Source organism: Paralichthys olivaceus, chromosome 19, assembly GCF_024713975.1.
Source record: "Paralichthys olivaceus isolate ysfri-2021 chromosome 19, ASM2471397v2, whole genome shotgun sequence".
NCBI lineage: Eukaryota > Metazoa > Chordata > Actinopteri > Pleuronectiformes > Paralichthyidae > Paralichthys > Paralichthys olivaceus.
The window spans coordinates 16,251,078-16,273,755 of NC_091111.1; the positions used below are offsets into that span (position 1 = coordinate 16,251,078).

The window sequence follows — 22,678 nt, forward strand, 5'->3', positions numbered from 1 at the left end:
ACAGAGTTTAATAGTGACATTTTATCCTTTTGTTTAGTGAGATCAATATTTCATCTGTTTCCTTGTAAACGTGACTTGGAAGTTTTCAGGAGTAAACAGAATAAATTAAAAAAAGAAAGTGTGGTTCAGGGCAGAACATCTGTTCTAATCTGAGCTCAGACGTGAACCTTCTTCTTTGAAAATCGAGATAAACAACGAGTGAGAGATGCAGCGAAGCAGAACGAGCTACAGCAGCATCAGAACAGAACGGAGTTTCTTTCCTACACCATGTTGGCAGCCGTCGTAGAATTCCTCTGTAATCCTCTTTAGGATGAGACAAGATGTTCTGTAACCACAGGAGAACGTTTCATCCTGGAGCAGCAGGAAGATGTTCAGTAGTTTTTTTAGATATTCATCTCAGATCTTTATTTTTATCAAAGTTTGTTTGTCATCTGTTTACTGACCCAACAAGTGATTCAAGAATTCACAGACATGTTGAAAATGATCAGCCGACATGATTCCTGTCACTTGTCACATCGCTTCTCGTGCGGTTCTGGATTAACGGGGCGAACTTTCCGCACGGTGGATCACCGATTAAACTCCGCTCCATGCGTGACGACAGGAGGTTAAAGGGTCGTGGAGGCAGAGCGAGGGGCAATAATCAGTTTTTCTGCTCCGCTGGGGGAGTAATGGCCGTCCTGAGCCACCGAGCAGGAGATGAGACTGTCAGGGAGGCAAACACCAAAGTGTGTCAACCACAGGGCAGCAGGTGCCGGGAGGAGAAACTCCAACACGTGTCCGTGGGTGTCGTGTGTTTCTCTCATGATAAATACAGGAAGGATCATAAATAATGCAGCCTCACTACAGGGGAAAAGCTTTTTAAATCCTTTTGTAATGTTTTATTTTATCTTTGATCTGATTTTACTCTTTTGTCATCTGTATTTTTTTCATTTTTAACTTGTAACACACTTCTTCTTCTTCATGCTATTATCATTATTTTATTATAAATATTCTTAAAATGAAGAATCAGGTACGTACAGTATATCGGCATCTTGGGTTAATGAATTGTATTTTACATGTATTTTTTTTAAATGTAGAAAGTTGAGAACATGTCCCCCGACCCTGCATTATCATTTATTAGATGAGTTTTGACTTTCATTCTCCGGCACAGGTTCAGATGTAAGAGTGAAAATCAAATGACCAAGTTAAATCCATCTGTCAGAGGAGAACAGGTTAGTCTGATTACAGACGAGCAGCAGACGACCTCTTTTCTCCAGTGATGTTCAGATTGACAAGATAAAAACTTGATGTTTCCAGTACCTGTCAGCGACTTTAGACATTTTCATGCAGTGACGATCGAGCTGCAGGTTCAGGAACAAGATCTGAAACAGGAGACGACAGGGGTCAGCGTTTAGTGCCGCTGGTTTTTCTAACAACAGAAAACAAAGTTGTACACCAATGCAAACAGAAAAGAAATCTTCCCCCTCTTTTATTCGGCCATGCATTCATCACACCACACACTTGACCTTTGTGTATTAATGTGTGAAAGCCAAGGGCGGGTGTTGCTCAGTGTTCACACAGCGACATCCCAGTTAAACTCTCAGTCTCAGGAAGAATCACCGCGGACGTACTCGAGCACTTTAAAGTGAATATCGATTCAAATGATTCTCTGTGGCTGTTAATCTTATCTGGAAGGAAATCAAATTTTTAACCTGACTTCATCAGGTGGACAATTTCTCTCTCTCTCTTTTTTTTCACCTCTTTCTCGACGTCCTCCTTGGTGCCTTTCCTGCTGAGGTGTGAAGGAGTGTGTATCGGACTCTGCGCCTGCGTTCCCTCCTCTGCCAAACCGTACACCGACTGATCCGTTCCAACATGATGCATGAGGAGGAGCAGGAGGAGCAATGGAGCGAGAGAATGTTATTGTTATACTTATTATTTTCTTGCAGGGAAGAAAAAGCATGAGAGTATGAATCGTCTGTGCATTGTGTTGTAGATACAGAACAGTTATTGCGTATAAATCATTCTTATTAAGGAAAAGCGTTGAAGAAATGTCATTATTTATTTAAAAAGTACGTCCATTAAAGGATTTTCTATAATTAACGTCACCTTTAACTCATACCTTCTTAACTCTATGAGGGTTCTTCATGCGTCTACATTTTCTGATGTCCATCTCTGTGGTGTTCACACATCCAGGCTGGAAAAAAAACAACAGTGCCTCCAATTTTTTTTCCAGAAGACCCAAACAGAGCCATGGAGAGATGAGGATGACACAACACGTGGATGGAAGATAAAGTGGGCGGCGGTAATCTCACACGCACAGACAGGGGCTAACTTACCACGGGTCGGTGGACGTCCCAGAAGGCCCTCTCCTGGCTGTCAAGGATCTTCCGCTCGGTTTTATCCTTTTTCCTGTCGATCCTGCACAAGAGATCAGTCGGTGAGAGAAATGTTGATGAGCATTAGTCCCAGCAGTGGAGTCAGGATGAGGAGAGATTGGAAAGTCGAGGGTCAGTTTTAACAATATGTTGCATTGTTCAGGCTCCTGTGTGTGTGTGTGTGTGTGTGTGTGTGTGTGTGTGTGTGCAATCTAGAACAGCTGAATTAAAAAATGATTTATCATGTTATCTGAGTGGAGATAATCTTTTGTCAAACTCCATAACAGGAGATAGGAAATGAAAATGAAATGAAAAGTCATTGCTCATGATATGTGATGTCACATTGAGCTTACACCTCTGTTGTTTATCTTTTACCTTAGGTGCAAATGGCATCGCGGGCGCTGCGTGCATTGTGTTGCCATGGCAGCTCGGCACACTTACTTGACCTGGGCCTCAGCCTGCATGTAGATAAACTCCCACTTCCTGGCAAAGGCTCTCTGCAGCCTGGCAAGGTTCTCCTGTTGGAAACCAGATGGAGTCACGAGTTTTGATCAAAGCACGATATTAAAACTAAATGAAAATAAAAGCTAAGACTTTTATAGATTGAGTCCGATCCGGGATCCAATTCAGATCCGTAATAATCTCAGACTCGCGTCACGTCTGACCTTCAGAGAGGTTGTGATTTTCTGCCTCAAACTTGACACACGGATCAATACAAAGAAGTAATAGCTCCGAGGAACAGTCGAGCACTCACCGCCTCATAATCTGCCAGCTCCAGCCTGGTCTTATTCTGCATGGTCCGCTTGCACAGATAGATAGCTGAGAGAGAGAGAGAGAGAGAGAGAGAGAGAGAGAGAGAGAGAGAGAGATGGAGAGAGAGGACTGAGGTCTGGGACTTATCGGTGGACACATTTCCCTCCCTCCTTTCAACCGCTCATCCATGCATCTCTCATCCACCTTGTACCTGCCTCACCTCCCATGGTATGAGAGTATAATCAGTTTCAGAGGCCGCCTGTCCACACATCTGTTCCTTCAGGAACATGAGGTGGAGTGTGAAGACGTGCTGAGCCCTAAACTCCAGACATGGCTGCTTCTGTGACAGGTCGAACGGCAGGAAGTGGAAACGTGATCGACTTTCTGCCGCAGAGGAGATGAGTTGTGCTGCTGCACATTTCTCCGTGGGAGGTTGTTATATTTAGATATAAGCTGATATTTTCTAACTTTACAGTCAGTTAGTATGAAAATCTGCTTTGTATCTAATCGTTTAAACGCTGCAAAATAACTGCACATTTATACAAATACACACAATGTAACTGTGTTTTCCACACAGTCTCTGTGGGTTTGATCCAGCAGAAATATTTAATCATATCAAATATCACCCACATGACTGTTGTTTTCCACAGGTTGGTTAAATGTCAGTATAGGTCACAGACACTCAAAGATTGATTTAACCCTATGCTGAGAAATATTTAATTGGTTGCCACATTGCATGGCTGAAGAAAGGTTACACATTAGATCTTTAAAGTAAATAAATTCAATGTTTTCTTTACACAAGTTTCCCAAGATAATTATCTTTTTAAAAAAGCACAACACGTCGACGCCTCCCTTTAAGATTCTCACCATAATCAGTGTTTTCAGGCTCCCAGCAGTTGGACGGCCAGAAATACGGTGCCTGAGAGATGAGACACAGAAAGACGATGATGAGTGTTTCCCCTTCACAAACACAAGAGCGACGCTTCATTAATGCAAAATATCGGTTGACTTTCAAATCATATATCTGTGATCGGAGTGTAATTCGTATTTATATGCATAGAAATAAGTTATTTCCGAACTCTGTGGCGATGACCTCGTGAAACTCTTGCTTTGCCTCTGGGACGCAGCGGTGCAACGCGACTGCCGTTACGTGAGCAATCAAAATATCTTTTATTATCATGAGTTCACGGATTCGGAGGAGCTGACTCATAAAAACTTTTCCACCAGCGAGAGGCGTCCTGGGGTGCTGCAGACGAGATGGGAGTGGCCCAGCGACACAATAAACCAAGAAGCGCAGAGTAAACAATGGGAGAGAAGAACAATAAAGGCAGCAGGCGAAGAACAGATGCTGATGAGACTCTTTCTTGACATCACATTGCTTTGAATCATTCTTTTAAACCATTTTTTACTTATTCTCGACTATGAGAGACATTACATGGCGTCAATTGTTTAGATTTTCTCTTTGCTTTGCCTGAAAAACATGATTATCTTTGTGGAGCTTTTCTGCTACAATTAACAGCCCTTGTCCTCCTCCTCCTCCTCCTCCTCCTCCACTTCCACTCCACTTTGAAGGACGAGAACCTTAAGGTCAAACGCACGGCAATGTGCACACCCATCTGGTTTAATTAAACTGCTCCTCCAGCTCCGGTGGAGACGCAGCCCTCTGACAACGCTGGGTGAATTGGAAGGAAGACGGAGCTGCACAGAGATCATTGTAATCTCGCCACGTGCCGCCCTGCCTTTCCCGGAGGAATTTGAAAACATTGTTTCCTCTTTTTTTAATTAGGAAATTCAGGATAAAAAAAACAGCCATGCATAATTAATCTGTGGCTTTAATGTTGCTGTTTTATCTCTGAACAGAGGAGGAGGAGTATAACGTCTGTACTACTCTCTGTGTGAGGCTTTTGGTGGCCGCCCACTCAGTCCCAAACCCAGATCTGCTCCCCTCACTCACTCACTCGCTTGATGAATATTTCAACAGAGCACCATTCATTTTTAATGTGGTCCCAGGACGCCACCGTAGTACTGAAGGAGCTGCAGACAGTGGACAGGGCCTTTTGTCATCAAGATCAAGATCGGTGTGTAATTCCATGACGGAACAAGTAATCCCCTTTACGGCTGATCGGGGTCTTTATGAAAGAGAGCAATTTCCACAATCAGATTAAGGATGGAATTAGATGGAGCTTAGGTCTGTTACAAAAGGCACAAGAATAAAAGTGATGTAGTGTAATCTGTTTACAATAAAGATTAATAACCCAACCAATCTGTCACGACATATAAAATATAATGTAAGAGCCTTGTGGGCTGGGCACCTTTAATATCTGTAACAAATATGTCTGTGCTTCAAAGTCAATGTATTGGCTTTCTTCTTCTTCTTCTTCTTGGTCACATTTGTTGCTCGACTTCGTATCAGGTGACCAAAGAGAAAACATGAGTCCGTAACAAATGACCAAAAAGATGCCAATGCTTAATCATCTATTTGTCTCTTATTAGAACAATAATTTACTAAATGAACATTATGCTGTTTTGAAGACGACTTGAAACTTGCGATGGAGTCGCACTCTGCTGGTCATTTGAGAGAATACAAGTTTCAGGTACTTCTGCAGTGACTCCACTTTCTGGACCTGGATCTGCACTCTTTATAATATAGTTTAAAGGTTATTTATTGACTCTAAATGCAGCTACTGTCACCATGTCTGTGTTTCACTCGATGCCCTCGCTCACCTGAAAGCGATAGAATGCGCCGTCATCTTTGAGCGAGAGAACGTGATCTGAGATAGGGAAGAAGTATCCCTGAGCTGCGATGAGACTCCCGATGTGCATGGCCTCGGCTGTGGAAGGAACAAGACACGGAATACAGATCACAACACTCAGCGCTCCACATTAGCTGTAATTAGCATTGCATTGCATTGTCACAATATCAGGAGGAAGCTAGACATGCACGAGCCACAAATGTCCCACCGTCGTGAAATAAAGTATAAAGTTAGTGATCATAGATGTATTTAAATAGCCACAGCTATAGGATTCAGCCCTGATGTGGCTGGAATGTACATGGATGAGTCAAAGACTGACTCAGTGCCGTGGGATACTGTACCAACAATAACAATGCCCTCCCACCACCTCGCCTCAGGCCGACATATTTAGAGGTCTGATATCTTCTGTGAGTTCTAGTGAGATCTCAGTATTTAGTTTAATGTACCGTGAAAGTCTTGTAGTTTTGCTGCTGTGGCCTTTAACTCATCACATTCAGCACAGTGGTACTTTTCAAAACGTACCTGGATCTTCAATGGCCAAGTTCTTCATCATCCACTGTACGATATCTGCACCTGAGTCAGATCACACACAGACAGATAGTGATGAGCGTTAAAGAAAGAACGGGTTGTGATTAAAAAAGAAATTAGAAGACGGGTAAAAAGTTAAAATGGCTCTACTATTTTTTTGAGCCACAATTTAGGGCTGAATAAAAACACATGCAAAGTAATTTGCAATGATTTCACCATTATAATGAAAACAAAAATGAGTTTAAACATAACAAGAAACCAGTATCAGCTTTTTTGTGTTATAGAAGGTACTTCCACTGGCTTTAAACTTAGAAACCTTGCTAATTTGTTTTTCAAAAAACAGCACAGGTAATTTTTTTAATTACAGTACTTCATAACCAGATAACGAGGGGAAATCATATTTTTTAGTATAACAGTTTTTAGTATAATTGTTAGAATGAAACAATGAGAGAATTCATTTTGATTTTGTCATCCCAGGGTCATTATTTTGTTATGTAATGACAGAATGAATGAAAACGTAGTGGTTTTTTGTTTCCTTTTTTCCGTATTTTTTCAGTGGAGATCGAGAATCATATTATCTGTTCTTCCCCTCTGTTTTCCCCGAGTCCTGAGGGAGGCGTTGCTTAATTCTCCATCGTTCATTAGTTTCCTGGCCCTCAGCACTCAGCTGCAAACATGTGAGCTGCTGCTCTGCACATCCATCCGCCGCCGTAGTAATTGTGTTTATTGATATGCTCTGCTTATGGCATATCGGGGTAATGCGTTTTCCATAAGTGCAGGGGCTGAAGAACAGAAGAATGATAATGGGCTTTCTTTGTTTCCGTGATTTGTTCGGGGTGTGTCAGAGCCTCCCACTGTGGCTGCAGCCGGTTAAAGTAATTTAGGTGATCAAATGAAGCGACTACAGCCGACAGGCAAGGTGGCTAACATCCATCCACACCTGTCAGCTTCTACTGGTGAGCAACGGTTTTCTTTTTCTATTTCAAATGTTGATTTATTTACAAAGTTTGATGTTGTTTATCTTCCCTGCTGATTCACATGAATATGAGCCCGCACGCTGACCCCATACAGTCGCAGCTTTATTGAAGCAGTCAGGGGGTTGATTGTCTTGCTTAAGGGCACCTTGACAGAAGCAGGACAGTATTACTCATTCTGTTTTCCACACTCGCACTTTCTTTTCCAAACATTTAATCATGCGTGGTCCTCTCACTTATCCTCTGGCTATTCAGCTTTCCTCCAGTGATCCACTGCAGAAGAAACAGTGCAGCAGCCTTGACACAGCCATAATAACATGCAGCCACAGAGCACATTGTGTTTTTGGGTGTAAGGGTGAGACTCAGCTGGAGATTGAACCTGAACACTATCACACTTGTGATTAACAGTCACCACTGCTATTGGGGCTTTCAAGGTAAAGCACAAACTGATGATCTCACATTATTTACTTTGTTGCAGAGAACCGAGTAAAAATCAATCAGTAGCACCTCAGTCCAATCAATATACATCTACAACCAGCAGCTGGTTAGCTTAGCATGGTACACAGACTTGAAACAGAGGGGAAAAAGCCCCTTTGACTAAAACATGAGATGTGTTCAAGAGGCTTCCTTGACCTTTGACCACCCAAATGTAATCAGTTAATCTGTGAGTCTAAATGAACATTTGTGCCTAATTTGAACGGATCATCATGAGGCGTTCTTAAGATAACGTGTTCAAAAGGCAACGCGTGTTTCTGAGAGGAGCAGTTCATTCTTGAACTGAATGTTTGTTTTGTACCAAATGTGAAGAAATTCCCTCAAGTTGTTGTTGAGATATCGTGTTCACAACAACCCGATCGGTGGTCCTTCACCCCAAAAGGTCGAGGCAGACGGCCGCCCACATTAAGTCTGGTTCTGCAAAAAGTTTCTTCCTGTTGTGGGAATTGTTGGGTGTCTCCATGAATGTGTGAGGTCCTGACCTTACTATATGAAGAGCCTTGAGATATTGTATGTTGTGATTTTGCAGCATACCAATAAGATGGAATTGAATAATGCCTCCAGCCACTGCTGTCGCCAGTGAGGAGGCGTAAAAAAGCAAACAAGCTTATTTCCCAAAGTGTAAAATAAAAATCACTCCCCCGTTCAAATTATCAAATTGAGTCATCTTCCCAGAAACATGAGGATCAAGGGACTGTGCATTTCCCATGGTCTCCATTTCTCACATCTCCGTTCACCAGACACTCAAATTACTAATGCATGTTAGAGTCAATGTCTGTAGACTCCAGGGTCTGTCCCTGTCTGTGTGGTAGATGAGTTCCAGTCGGACGTTCAAGTCCTGAAAATGAGTAGTGGAGTCAGATAGAGGAGTCTGTGTCGTCTCTGTCTCTCTGTTTCTTACCTGTGACGACACTGGGGATTTTGGTCATGAAGCTTTTGACAGTTCTGATGGCAACACCCTCCGTCTCGTCCTGGATACGAGTGACGATGTCTTCAATCTGCAGAGGAGAGACAGAAGGACAGAGAGAGAGAGGAGAAAAAGGAGAAAAGTCTGATCAAACTTTAAGTTGAATGCATTCCGTTTGCATTCCTTTCTAAAAGATCGTCCACGAAACTGGACACAGTTTGTGTTTTTCACTGAAACATTCAGGTCGGTTTACAAAACAGAACGAGGGTGCTATTATTTCTGCGCAGACACAGAGACTCCACGGTTGATTAATTTGTCATTCACATGTTGAAGTGATCACTTCAGCTTCCTGGAAAAGCACTAATGACAAACAGTTTATTTTTGTGTGGTGTGTTGAAAAAATGCAATCAACAAAATCTAATTTGAAAATCAGGGATTAAACTTATTTTGCACAAATAACTGTTGATTGGTTTACACGTTAGATTCATGCCTCACTATGATGACCATGTTTTTAAACTGAATGCAGAACAACAACCTGGACCAGTCGCTGGCGTACTGGAGGGTCGACAAACAACCATTCACACCCACGGACAATTTAGAGTCTCTGATTAGCCTGACCCCAACCTGCATGTCTTTGTGTACGCAGAGAAAACCAGCACAGACCCTGGGTAACATACAAACTCCACACAGAAAGACCCCCCCGCCGAGCTGTCACTTGAACCAGAAACCTTTACGTACCAACGTGCCGCCCACGGCTTCATGGGACCTTTGAACATGCAAAATACACAAACTATAATTTGAACCCTGTTACAGTGGAGATGTCTAAATATACAACTTACATAACCATTCTCTGGCTGATTTTCAAACAGTACTTATTACTCTTTTCATTGCACTACCCTATTGCTTCTTTATTTTACTGTTTACATTCAACATGCAGAGCTAGAGGTATTTCTGTACCAGTCTTTAATTAGTTGTTCAGTTTCTGTTGTCCTCGTCAAGCAGGACATTAGGTTCAACAGGACAACATGTCTTCGGCCTATTATCACAGCTGAACCGATGTTAAATCACACATGTTTCCTGCTTTGCACTGAAGTGATGAGACGAGAGTTAGATGTTTTTCTCCACCCCCCCCTGCACAGATGCTTTTTTTTGTTTGCGTCAGAGAGTGGGAAGTGAGAAGTTGGTCGCTTGGGAGACGGCTATAGCAAAACCACCACAGAACTCAGAGGCTACATATAAAAACCCTGAATGTGATCCAGAGCAGAGAGAGAGATGGAGAAAGTACATATGTTTTTTACACTTGGACCATTAAAGTCATCACATTAAAAAAGGTGCTGATATAAAAATAAAACACTATTTAGAACATTGGGTGCAGACTCACAGCCATGCAGGCAGAGACCTGTGGCTCTGAGGAAAACACTTTCAAATCCTGTGCTTCTACTTGTGTACTCCAGTGCAGATGTGCCCCCCCCCCCCCTGCTGTGTACTTTTTCTGACCCTTTTAGCCTTATGAGTATATTTATAATGTCAGTGGAGTACAACTCCAGCAGGCGCCCATGCTGGGTCATCGCTTGCATGACTCTGTCCTTAAAAGACTCATAGAAAACTCTACTCACTGTAGTGCTGACAAATTGACAGAGCATAGTTTCTCAAAAGATCTCTCCCTGAAGTACACTCAGGTATAGTTGTTGCTTGTAGCTTATGCATCAAACTAATTGCCACTTTAAAAGCTTCATTATTGGACCAAAATGTTTCCACCATTGTTGATTTACTCAACTCTTAAAAAAGTTTACAAAACACAACACATCAAACTTATTTTCATTGCTGTTCCTTGTGTTTTACAGCCCAACAACTCAGCAAGCAGGAATATTTTCACTGACATAAGAAATTCAAGAGACTGAGAAAGAACCTTGAAGAGTATCGAAAGCAATTACTTGTCTTGCAGCTATAAGATGAGTTGTGCCCCTTTCAGACGTCTCAGCTCAAAAGGTTTTATAAGCGTTTTTTGTTGCTGCTGCGATAGTCGCTCGCCAGGACCTTCAACTGTTGTTGCATTAAAGAAACAGGAGGTTACAGTAGACCTTCATCTTCAGGATATACTGGAGGCTGCAGTGTGTGGATCAGACAGTGACGTTTGATGCTGCCCTTCCAAAGTTTCTGCTAGATTGCTAATAGGCTGCTAATGCTAAGGTTGGCTACGCAGCAATAGCAAACACTTACATATCACCTATTTGATGAAGTCTTAAATTAACTTACTAAATAGTGGCCATCACATTTTATCTCAAACATGGTTTCTGTCATTTTTGGTAGTTCTCATCACACTCAAATGTCTGAGTTTAGTATTTATCACTTATTTGATATTGGGGAAAAAAAAGTGAAACCTAATGGTTGACAGTTTGGACTAACTCCTGATTGGTGTGTCAAAAAAAAGTCCTTTGTAATCTGAATTTGTAATTTTCAGCATGTAAGTTACTGGTTTAAAGTTTGCTGCTGCCTCCCTGTAGCAGAGAGGACCGTGAAAAACATTAACAACAAAGCGGTGAATCATAGCATTGTGCAGCTGCATGTATTTGATTTGCTCAAATGATCAGTGCAGCACCTTGCAGGACGACCTTGCATCGCACCCATGCTAAACAAAACAAGGCTAGAATTTTATCAGAGATCTCTAATTTGGAGCCACTGCTGCTCCAACACAACAAAGAGGCTTTCTGTCTTTGAAATTGAATTTTGTAAGGTTGGGAGGAGGTTTGGGGTCCAGCTGGAAGTCGATGGTTATGTTTTATGACAAACTATACGACGTGTATTTGTGTGCTTTATGTGAACATACATGGAACAGGTGAACTCTGTGTTCTGTGTCTTTGTGGTATAAGAGTGTTTGTGCTCCTGTCCAGGTCTTTGAGTGCAGCCCAGCAGGAGCAGATTTCATCAGATTTATTGCGAGCCGCTCTATTTAACTCCCCGTGGGGCAGTGGGCTGCTTGATTACAATGTTATCGCTGCATGTTTAGCATGGACCGACTAGTGGGCTGGCAGGCAGCTTGGCAGACAGGTGGGTTATGGGGAGACGAGGATTGTGGTGTTGATTGTAGTTTAATGATCCCTATGGGCAACAGGATGGCCGTTCATTTGTACTCGCCAGAAATGTGGATGCCAGCATGAGTTATTGTTTGAGTGTGTATCATAATTACTGAAGCATGTGATGGAGAGTGTTTCTAAAATCCATATCTTTGGAAAGTGGTTCAGGTGGTGATGGTATTATAATGAATTTTTTCATTTGGGTAAAATTAGCAATCCCACAACATTGTGATTTTATTTCAATCCTGCATCAACAAATTCCCCAAGTGTTAAGTCGGCTAATTTGCATAATAACCAATGACAGAGCATTTATAAATATCATTGGATTATTATCACTAATACTTTAATGTGTAAGTCTTGTTTTAATGCTTTAGCTGATTGAAGTGGATCGATCGTTTAAATGTTTAGTCTTAATGAAAACAATCATGTTTGTAGGATCATGTGTTTGGTGTGAAAAATAATATAACTACAAATCTAGTGGGATAGAGAAAAATACTTTCAGTCTAAATGTGGAGGATTTAAATTATGAAGTAGAGTAGCAGCAAATCAAATGCTGCCTTGTATGCAAGTACAATAGTTAAGTAAATTTACTTTGATACATGAATGCAACATATTTTACAAAACAATACACATATGAGTCGTCTATTACTAAATGGATTTCATCTCTGCCTGTCAATGCTACCGGGGATTCTAACAAAAAACTCGTCCAAATCATTATTCAATGATCCCTAAGAAGCAGCAACGATAACTCAGATGTGGATACACCACCTTGCATGCTCACATGAATACACGCAGAACACGACGACAGCCTCCTGACCCTGAAACAGCTGCAATTTAGCCGATCTGGGCACAAAGAGAATTCACTGTGGCTATAATGAAGCAGTTATACGTCCTGGTGAGAGAGAAAATGTCAGCCATGGCCCTGAGGGTTGGAGAAGTCTGCACTGAGATACCTGGGTAACATGTTTTGAGAGAGTAGAAAGAAAATTACATCCTCTGAACCATGAAGCTCCAAGCCTTCCCCACAGTAAGAGCAACACGTCGCTCGATCGATAACAGGCTGGCTCAAGTCCAGCTGGAGAACAGGAAGACAGACGACTGACCTTCAGGTCGGAGAAACGAGGATCAAATATCATTATCATTTGATTTGACCACAACTTCGACAGATTAACTCATCTGTGCCTTTACAATTTGATAATCATCACATCTCAGTTCTGCTCTAATTTCATTCACATGAAAACTTGATACTTGAAAAATCTCACAAAAAGCACAAGGCCATGAAATATTAAAAAGAACATTCAAAGATAAGATGTTGAGCAATTTACAATTGAGACAAATATTTGAACGACCAATTTTAAGACTCATCCATGGCAACAGATTCAGTTTGTTATCAGAGACTGAGAAAAGGGTGAGTCAATCTTTTTCCCAACCAGCAGTAATTTTTCTTATTTTATCTACCTGGGAGATTGAGCCTGTATACGATCGCAAAGAAACTCAAATGCTACTTCATGAAATTATCAATTTAGATTTCCGGGGCTGCAAAATATGTGATCTGGCTTTTGATAAGAGACCATTTGCTGATTTAGCTCCTTCCAGAGCAGCTTCAATACATCTGCATATTACGTTTGCAGCATCCTCAACAATCAAGTGCCGAGACATCAAACTGATTGCAACATGTTCCTCTGAGCTTTAAGTGGCACTTGCACACTGACAGGGAACACTTGTACAGAAAGTCAAGTGACAAAAGAGGGGAGAGGGGTTGGGAGAACTTGTGATGGTTTCACAACTGGTTAAAAATAACATGCACATACTAAAAAAGTTGAAAATTAAAAATATACTGTTGGCCGGATTATAATGTCCTGTTCTGTTCTCCAAAGAAATTTTTAAATTGTCCTTTATCTGCAGATATTATGAACCGTATCCCATTAAACTATATTATTACAGGTTCAGTGACAGGAAGCTAACATCTGGGTATGCATAGATGAAAATAAACTTTATTTGCATTTTAGGTCAACATCATGCAAATATTCTTCATATAACATGTTTACTTCAGGGGTGTTTTTCAATTTGACATATGTCTGAGGAGACTCATTATCCACAATGCAACCCAGACAACCAGTGATAATTTTTAATATCCCCACAAACTTTCTCCCAAAACACTTTACATCTCTCTAAAAATGAATTCATCATGATCCCTCGAAATGGAAAGCAGCTCATTTCATAAAAAGAGGCTCCAGAGAGTGAGATACTGGCAGATATTTTGTTGACACACTACGCTCCGATTCACGACAGACTTAATTCAATTTCTCTGTCTTGAGGAAGTTGTGGTGAAACACACTTCACATAAAACAAACATATTTCTTTCCCCACATTAGCATAGAGCAATCACTTATTAGAGATTGAGTTCACATTAGACCAGCAGCTGGATCTTAAAGAATCATCATCACAAATTCCACGTCTCCATATTACCACCAGCGTTGAGAGAGAGACACTTCAATAAAATTGGCCTGCAACAAAAAAAGTCCTCTGTTTAAGTGTCATCTGAGGTAACCATTCCCTCTGAGAACAGGCACCTTTCCTCCCTCACAGCGTTTGAATCCCACAGCTGGACCAGCTAGACCAGATCACAATCTGGCTGATTTAATGGGAGTAGACACCAAAGACTTATTCCAGGGATGCAATAAGATGTAAAAAAATAAAAAATAAAAGCATCCCCACATCATGTACTCAGGTATATTTTATATTGCTATAAAAGAACTGCAGGACAGTACTTTCAATGTCACCGTGATGGATTCTATTCACATCTCTTCTCTGCAGACTCTGAGTATCGAGGCTTGTCTGGATTTCTCAATTACACTTTCAGAAACAAGGGCATAAACAATCTCAGTCGTAAACCAGAGAACTACAAGAATCTGGAGGGTAAAAACATGTTGGTCCCCTAAGCTCTGGGCTAGATTTGGAGAAAAGAATAAATATGTCTTGTGGAAAACTTTCCAAAACTCTACCAGAACAAGGTGCATTATCGGAGAAAGAAAATCAAGCCTGCGCTTAATTGAGCATTTAATTGGATGAAGGATGTAGAGTGACGTCCAGAAGTCGTGAGGTTCTTGGTTTTCAACATGTCCTCTTGTGTGTAATTGTAAAGTGCTTTGAGTCGTCAATACCCTTATACATGTAGTCCAGAGAAGGATAACACCAATAACTTTTCCAATGTACATGTGTGCAAATGAGAACACACCAGAAATATGTGAATACATCCATTAACCTTTTGGAGCTTGAGTTGTTAAATCTCTATAATGAACATGAACTGTTCAGGATATACTGGATGCTAATAAAGTCATTAATGCCTCATTTTAGGTTCTTATCTCTCGTACTAACGTCGAGCTCAAGTGAATACTGCGTCTATACACAAATGCACAGTGTTTTCCAAATCTGCGTATTCTCTATGAGCTGTAAAAAGAGTGGATATCGTTTGCACAGGTTCTTACATGAAGAGGCTAACTACTACACGTCGACCTTTTGTTGCCATGTGCAAATGTGCAATACCGAGGTTCTGATAATGAATCTTCCCTGTGATGGAAATTGCTTATTAAAGTCCGGGCACGCACAGTTCTTGAACACGCACCTCCATAAGAATACTGCAATGAGGGGTCTTGGGTAATCCTGTGTTCATTCAAATTTTTCATGAGGGGAATTAGCACCTTTCTTAATTCTGGGAGAAGATTACCATGCCGACCAGGCAAAGGTCAAATTCATTTTCTCAAATGTATTAGATAGCGACTTTAATCAAAGTGTGTGTGTGTGTGTGTGTGGGCATCATTCACACATTAACACAGTGTCTTGCACACCAGCACACTCGGCCCAAATGAATTGTGATTCACCCAGAGTGGGTGTAACGACTCATGGCGGAGATGGTGAAGACTTCTGCATGTCGAGTGTATGGGTTAATGTCTTAAAGGTCAGATATGATGGCTCCTTGACAGTGATGATGAGTCTTACTGGTTTCAGCCCATTGCATCTGGCAGCAAAGTGATGTGACTGTTAATGGAAGTGTAATGATAACAGGATGGCTTTGTCACAGTCGACAGCCGGTGAACCTCTGCCTGACAGCAGACCCCAGAGCAGTTTATGAGGCTGGAACACACAACAGAGAATTCATCTGGTTTGTGGAACTCAAACCAATTATATTGTTTCTTCTACAGCCAATAACCAATGACATGACAACATACAAACATACGTCAGTAGCTTAATGCAGTTCAGTCAGAATGTGAATATGTATGTATAATGTGTTTACCGAAGAAGTACTTCAGCGTGAATGAAGGTTTTCAGAGTAAGAGTAAATCTGCTGAATGGTGAATGCGACCACATCAACCTTGACAAGGGAATACCTTTTACCTGGAATACAAATTATATCCAAGCAATATTAGATTTTATCCTGAAGTCTGCACATACAGGAGCAAATTACTACTGTATTGATATTTGTGGTGGGAATCAATTCTGGATGTCTTATTGACAAACCAACAATCGATAACACGGTGAAAAAGAATCGTGCGAACAGACTGTGAAACATAATTGGACAAAATTGAGGTTTTGGACAACCCACAATAACTTTTACAATTAAGCTATTACATCATCAGCCTCCCAAGGTACCCTGGGCAACAGTGGTGCAACAGGCTGTCGACCTGACTGCAGCAGGACCCAGATTGAGGCCAATATATTTACTGCGCTGAATATAGAAAAAGTAAAGGCTGGAAAAGAGGAGAGACAAGAAGTGTGATACATTTCTTTTAGGAAAGTACAAAAGTTCAATCTTGTGTAATGCTATGGATTAACAATAATACCATTCAGCTCAAATGTAAGTGGTAGTGTGGTGTCGTGGAGTGAGGATAGCAGATAAGCAGAAAAGGGCATTCACTGCCACTGGAAAAAAGCTGCAGGAGTATTTCCCTGCTGGAGTCCCTGAAGGACAAACAGTTGCTTTCATTGAAAGTGTCAAGGTGTATTTTTAGCGACTCCTCAGGAGAGCTCTCTGGGTTGTGTCTTGTGTGCTGAAAATAATTTCCATCTGATTGCTGGGTGCTGCTGTGGAGAGCTGCTGGAAGACTTTTGGCTTCTGTTCTGTTTTTATTTGTCATTTTCTCTTGAAGGACTTTGCCAATCATCAGCTGGAGTGTGTGAAAACAAAATATGATGTTAAACCCAAAGGAGACTTATTAGGCTTTCACTCGTTCCTTGAATGAGTTATATTGGGCTTTGTGTGGATGCAAAGTCTGAGGTAAAGAGATCTCCTCTAACAAAGCCAGGTGAAGCAAGTTCAGAGGTCCACGTTTCCCACAGGCACTCGAAGCAGTTGATCAATCACAGCAGAACGAGCCCGCTGGCCAATCAGAGCATCGGGAGGGGCTTCCTGAATAGACAGGAACTTAAACCAAGCGTTTCCAACGGATGCTGAGGAGCAGCTGCTGACGAGTGTTTTCAGACATTCAGCTTTTGTTTAAAATGTTGTTTTGAAATGTAAAAATGTACGAATCACCAGTGTTATCAACATTTCTGACCCCGCGCTACTCAACCGACCTCACCCAACGTTTGGTTCTCAAAACAGAGCAAGTGAAGAATTCCTGAGGCGAAAACTATTGAAAGGTCAAAGTGCTCATAAAAACTCTATGATTGAGTTTCTGTCTGGATGACGGCCAACCGGCCACAGACGGCAGAGTGTGAACCGAGGCCAAACGCTCCCCGGGCAATAATCAATCCGGACAAGTTTTCATTGTTCCCCCAGCGAGGGACACCAACAGAGCTGACCTCGTGTCTCAAAGCCAGACACATACCTGGCAGAGGGTGAGTAATCATCACAGGGGGAGGCTGATTATTTTCTATTCTCTCTGTTCACCCAGGGGAGTCCAGAGTGCCTACAGCAAATTATGTCATTACTGCACATCAAATTAAAACCTACTCCAAGTTTTGCTCTTGGTTTCTTCATCATTTTATCCCGTCACATTAAAATGATTGAAACCAAAAAGAAATGTACTTATTTCCACTTTGGCTTTAAGCTCTGTCAATATTGATTGATGCAACCTGAGAACACACAAGACAACGCTGCTCGCCTCGATATAAGGAATCTTAAGCAGCAGATATCCGAGACAAATAATATTTGTGATTGCCATATTTTATTTCCCTTTGGGTGGTTTGCTTAAGATCGCGAAGGTAAATGAATAAGATAAACATCACTCTAAAAAAAAAAAAGTCAAACAAAAGCACTTGGCATTTCCTTTCACAGTCGGGTTCGCGCCCATTTTGACTTAATTCTTTGTTCCTCAGAGAAATCCATTAGCCTACGATTTACTGCTCTCTGCTGCGCTGTCAGAGTGAATGAGGACGGGTATGTGGGCGTCTCTGGAATGGCACTCATTAAAATCTTTTTACCGTACTTTACACTTGAAGGATTAAATATGAAATAGCACTGACAGGAGAAAAGAGGGATTGTTAAGCTCATAAAGGACCGTGTCAGGACTCCTCTCAAAGCTTCTTTAAGGATCTCATTAGAGCTTTGAAGTCTGTCAAAACAAAAGTCTCTGTTGGGAATGTGAGGATTTTGTCAGAGGACTTTGGAATAGTGCATCGTTTTCATCACAATCTGCCTTAACATGCAAGAAACATGTAAAATGGGCCGTACCATTTTACTCACAGCTCTGGGACACATGCAGAGAGATGTGATATTGGATTCAGTTTGCAGGTTAGTTCTAGGGAAATTGTCCAAATTAAAAAAATGGATTACAGCTAATCTTGGACAGGCTGTTGTGGTGATCCTTTAATTTTTTTATCTAGTGCCACCATGAGGTCAACATTTTAATTTGTTTCACAGTTTATTTACAAAAAATCAGACATTCCCATTTGGCTCTTGTTTGGTGGTGACGGTTACTATGATGTCCTTGACGATGGCTGCTCGTATTACAGAGAGCAAGATGCTGATCCCTTATTGTTCTACATGTCCATGGTCTTGTATGTTTTATGTTTTTATGTTTCATGTGTTGTACCTCTTGCTGTAAACACAAATTGCCCTCTGGCTCAACACATTGCAAATTAAGAAAACACCTTCATCATGCTTTCTCTGTATTCGTTTCTTAATTTGCATGAGTCTTTTCAATTTGTAGCGTTGAGCTCTCACAGCCTTTGACTTTGGGGACATACAGTGGAAGTTAATCCATCACCATATCAGCACTGTCACTGAGAACATGTTAGCAGGTTGACGCTGCGGCTTTCTAGCGCGGCTGTGGATCAGCTGATACAGTGGATGGATTCTTGAGTCTATAAATACAGAATTGCTAATTATTATTAATGCCCGTAGCAAAGGGAGTTATGGGTACGTAGAGATGTGTGGGAGCTGGAAATGGCTCTGAATGGTAAAGAGCCCTTCATTTGGCAGAAGATTCCTCACAGGGAGGAAGAAAAAAGCAAAATACCCAAGCTTTGGTTGATAAATAAAAAAAGCGATAAGTGGTAATTACTCTGCACAGCCGCACACGTACATTTATAGAAACTAGAGTCTGTAATAAAATGGATTTGATGCCACAAAATCGGGTGAAACATCAAGATCAACAGCTGAGACTTGTGACTGGTTGAGTGTTGTTCAGAACACACACACACACACACACAGCAGCTGACAATGCTACGCTCCCAGTGATCAGTGTGTAGCAGTCGGAGTCAGATGGTTGGACTTTGTTCTGTCAGATGAGATGTAGCCCAGTCAGAGCTCATTTGCTGGATTAAAGATGGGGATATGCAGGGTGTCGATGGCCACGACTCCGAGTCCCCTCTCCTGCACCCTGGGGAGCCGTTCAGAAGCTGCTTCTGAGCACAACGAGGAGGGAAAAGATCTGAGGAACGGGCCAGAGGAACGTCTGGGAATAAAGGCTGAGTCGTCAATAGCTCTGAGGAAGAGCCGTCTTCTCCTTTCTCTGTTTGTTTGCCTGCTTCACTCTTGCACTGCATCCCTGCTGTTGTTCAAAATCACGGAAGATGTGCACGAAACAGCGAGAGGGTTTAAGGTTTGAAGTATTAATCCGACATTCCCAGGGTTCCTCAGTTTCCCTCACCACAAGAAGCTGTAGCGAAGACAGCTGGTGGGAATGTGATCATCAGACAGAAACTATTCTTAGTGAAGACCGGACTAAGTGCAGAGTTCCCTGCAGAGCTGCAGACTTATCTTTTATATTATGTCTCTCTGGATTTTGCGAGACAGATAAGCCTGTGAAGAAACACTCCACAAACCTATGGCACATCTTTGAGTGGCAATTTTCAGCTCTGCACTGTGCTAATGAACTAGTGCTCTGAGGCGATTAGGGACCCGACGAAGAAATTCTGTCTTAAAGCTGGATTTTTTTTAAGTGCCTGAATTCCTTTGAGATGTCTTTGTAATTGATTTGTATTTTTAATTTTACTCGCCGTTCAATCTTTTTGGTGCTTTCATGGTTTGCACATATGCTAATCCTGAAATGTGAGCACGGAATAAAGTCCCTCTATAAAAACATCTTTATTGTAGTGGCTGGTTTAGCTGACATTACTATCCCTTGATTTAAATTTATAGCATTGCTAAAAAGTTTACTGTCTCTTATTTGAAAACTAGAAAAAAAAGATTTTACAATAATTCCTTAACGTTTCCCCTTGAGGACTACTGGTGTAAATGTCGCTCGATGATGCAGCACCATCAACTCTTCCCACTTACATTATCTCAACATGCTTGAACATAAACCTATGCATGTTTCCCTGCAGGGCCTGTGTCTCTGGAGATTTCAGTCTGCTCTCCGTGAGACATCCTGAACCCCAGAGCAAACACTGGGATCCCTCAGGGCCATAAATCCAACTAGTCTGAGCAATTTATTTATGAAAATGAGGTCTGTCATCAATGTTGCTGTCTGACTCAGCACGTTATTTGAACCGAGGAGGGTCTGGAGCAGCTCATTTGTAGAAGCAGCAGTGTATCACCTCCAACCACACTCACACCGAGGCCATTAAACCGGCGTGAAATACTGAACAGCCTGGAAATAGTCACAGGAAATGACCACTCAACAACTGATGGCAGCTGAATTTTGTATTTATTTACAGCCTTCCTCTTCAAGGTGTAACCACAAATCTATGGAAATCTACTGGGACGGTGCCGCTGCTTCTCATCCCAATTACAGCACAGACAGCTTTATCAGCCGGGGACGAAGGAGCCGAACTACAATCCATTTATTGGTGTCAGGATTCAAGGTGCAACAACAACAGCAGTATAGGTTTCGAGTCAAGTCTTGTAGAGAGACCCCCATATTTTAGCTTTTGATTGCTGTGATGCCCCCCTCCTTCCAGGAGCCAGTGGTCTGATAGATAGCGGAGCAGCCAGACATTGCCCCTCCGGCCTTCTGTATCCTCACAGGGTCCAGGACAGGACAATTCATCCTGGCTCCATCTATGAGCAATATCCGTTTTCCTGTCAGCCCCGGGAGATGAATAAGCCCATTGGTTTTGCCATTGAGGTGATTGCAGCACCGTGCGCTGCCACTGCTTTTAAAGCCCTTCTCCAGATCCCTGAGGCGGGAAAAGCGTACAAGTGCACACTTTAACGATGAATGGGGGACAGAATACTCTGCAGAGGAAACGTCACAGAGAGCACTCTGAAGATGAACGTTCCAGCGAGGCCTGGGGATGCACGATGCAGCCAGACAGGAAGTGTACATCAGGGAGAGAAAGAGCTCATCGTGATTGTTCGTTTTTGACCCGACAAGCACCAGACACAAGGACACTGACATTTTTCTTAACGTTCAGCCCTTTCTCCTCTGAGCGGCTAGCCGTTCAAACTGCAGCGTCACTTTAGCTCAGTTCCAGCGAGGGCCAGTCGAGCCCCTGGCCACTCATGAACAGGTTATGCTGCAATTAACTAACTGTGGTGAAGCGATAATGCAGCCAGGCTCCAACCTCCTCTACATACCCAACAGCACATCATTGAATCTGAAAAGTCATTTCGAAAAAGAGCCAGGAAGTTTGGGGAGGAAACAGCAGGACTGAAAAATTAATTCCTGAGATTTCTATATTTAGGTTCTGAGGGTTGTCGAGCAAAATTAGCACGCAAACTGTTTCTCCCTCTCTGTCTCCCATTCCCCGTCTCTGCTGCTGTGGAACATCAAATCAAGCACAGATGCCATAAAAGTGACTTTTAATGAAAATAGAGATTGGCTGGAATGTCAAGTGCCGTCCATGAGGCTCCATTGCCGCTGAATCAGGCTTGAGCGCTCAAGGAAGGCCGCGGCGTCGGGAAGTCATTTCTTTTCAGTGCAGCGTGGCGGGAGATAGCAGCAGGCTATTACCAGGCACAAGGAACGCTGCGGACGGTTATTCCTCGGGGCAGCCGGTGGGAGATAAAACAGACAAACTCACACATTGTCCATTTGTTGCTTTGCCAAGCCTGTTTCTGGCAGCATGACAGCGTCAACATAAAGGGATGAATACACATGTATTTGATTTGAAACAGAAAAGGGGGAGCAGCACTGGGGAGTGAAATGTGGAGGTGAAACTGGGGGAGAAGAAGATTGAAAGACAGAGACTTGGAAATGTTGCTAACCGGCAGCGAGCAACATCAAAAAAATCTTCATCGTCTCCGTTCAGTTCAGATTTATATGCAATATTGAACACGACTCAGCTGATGGAAGAGAGTGATTTCACTCATCCCTCCAGTTTATCAATAATTTACCCTCGCGTGCAGAAACTCACATGCATGAGTACAAAACATGCATATCTGCAAATGCACAGCTTCTCTTCTGCTGCAGATCTCGATTCTTCCCTGAAAATACGAATAATCATCCAA

The 22,678-nt window shown here is 42.1% G+C and overlaps 1 protein-coding gene across 2 annotated transcripts in view; it reads right to left on the minus strand.

Moving 5' to 3' along the window:
* The window catches only part of LOC109636106 (regulator of G-protein signaling 6-like), a 55,242-nt gene that overhangs the window by 6,448 nt on the left and 26,116 nt on the right, over positions 1–22,678 (minus strand). For both annotated transcript variants that reach the window (XM_020097658.2, XM_069514750.1), the window contains exons 3-12: positions 8,762–8,858; positions 6,386–6,436; positions 5,835–5,941; positions 3,978–4,029; positions 3,112–3,176; positions 2,799–2,875; positions 2,319–2,400; positions 2,102–2,176; positions 1,738–1,839; positions 1,300–1,361 (exon numbers count right to left, since the gene is read on the minus strand). In XM_020097658.2, coding sequence (XP_019953217.1) covers positions 1,300–1,361; positions 1,738–1,839; positions 2,102–2,176; positions 2,319–2,400; positions 2,799–2,875; positions 3,112–3,176; positions 3,978–4,029; positions 5,835–5,941; positions 6,386–6,436; positions 8,762–8,858 — 770 coding nt within the window. The remainder of the gene's footprint in view (positions 1–1,299; positions 1,362–1,737; positions 1,840–2,101; positions 2,177–2,318; positions 2,401–2,798; positions 2,876–3,111; positions 3,177–3,977; positions 4,030–5,834; positions 5,942–6,385; positions 6,437–8,761; positions 8,859–22,678) is intronic.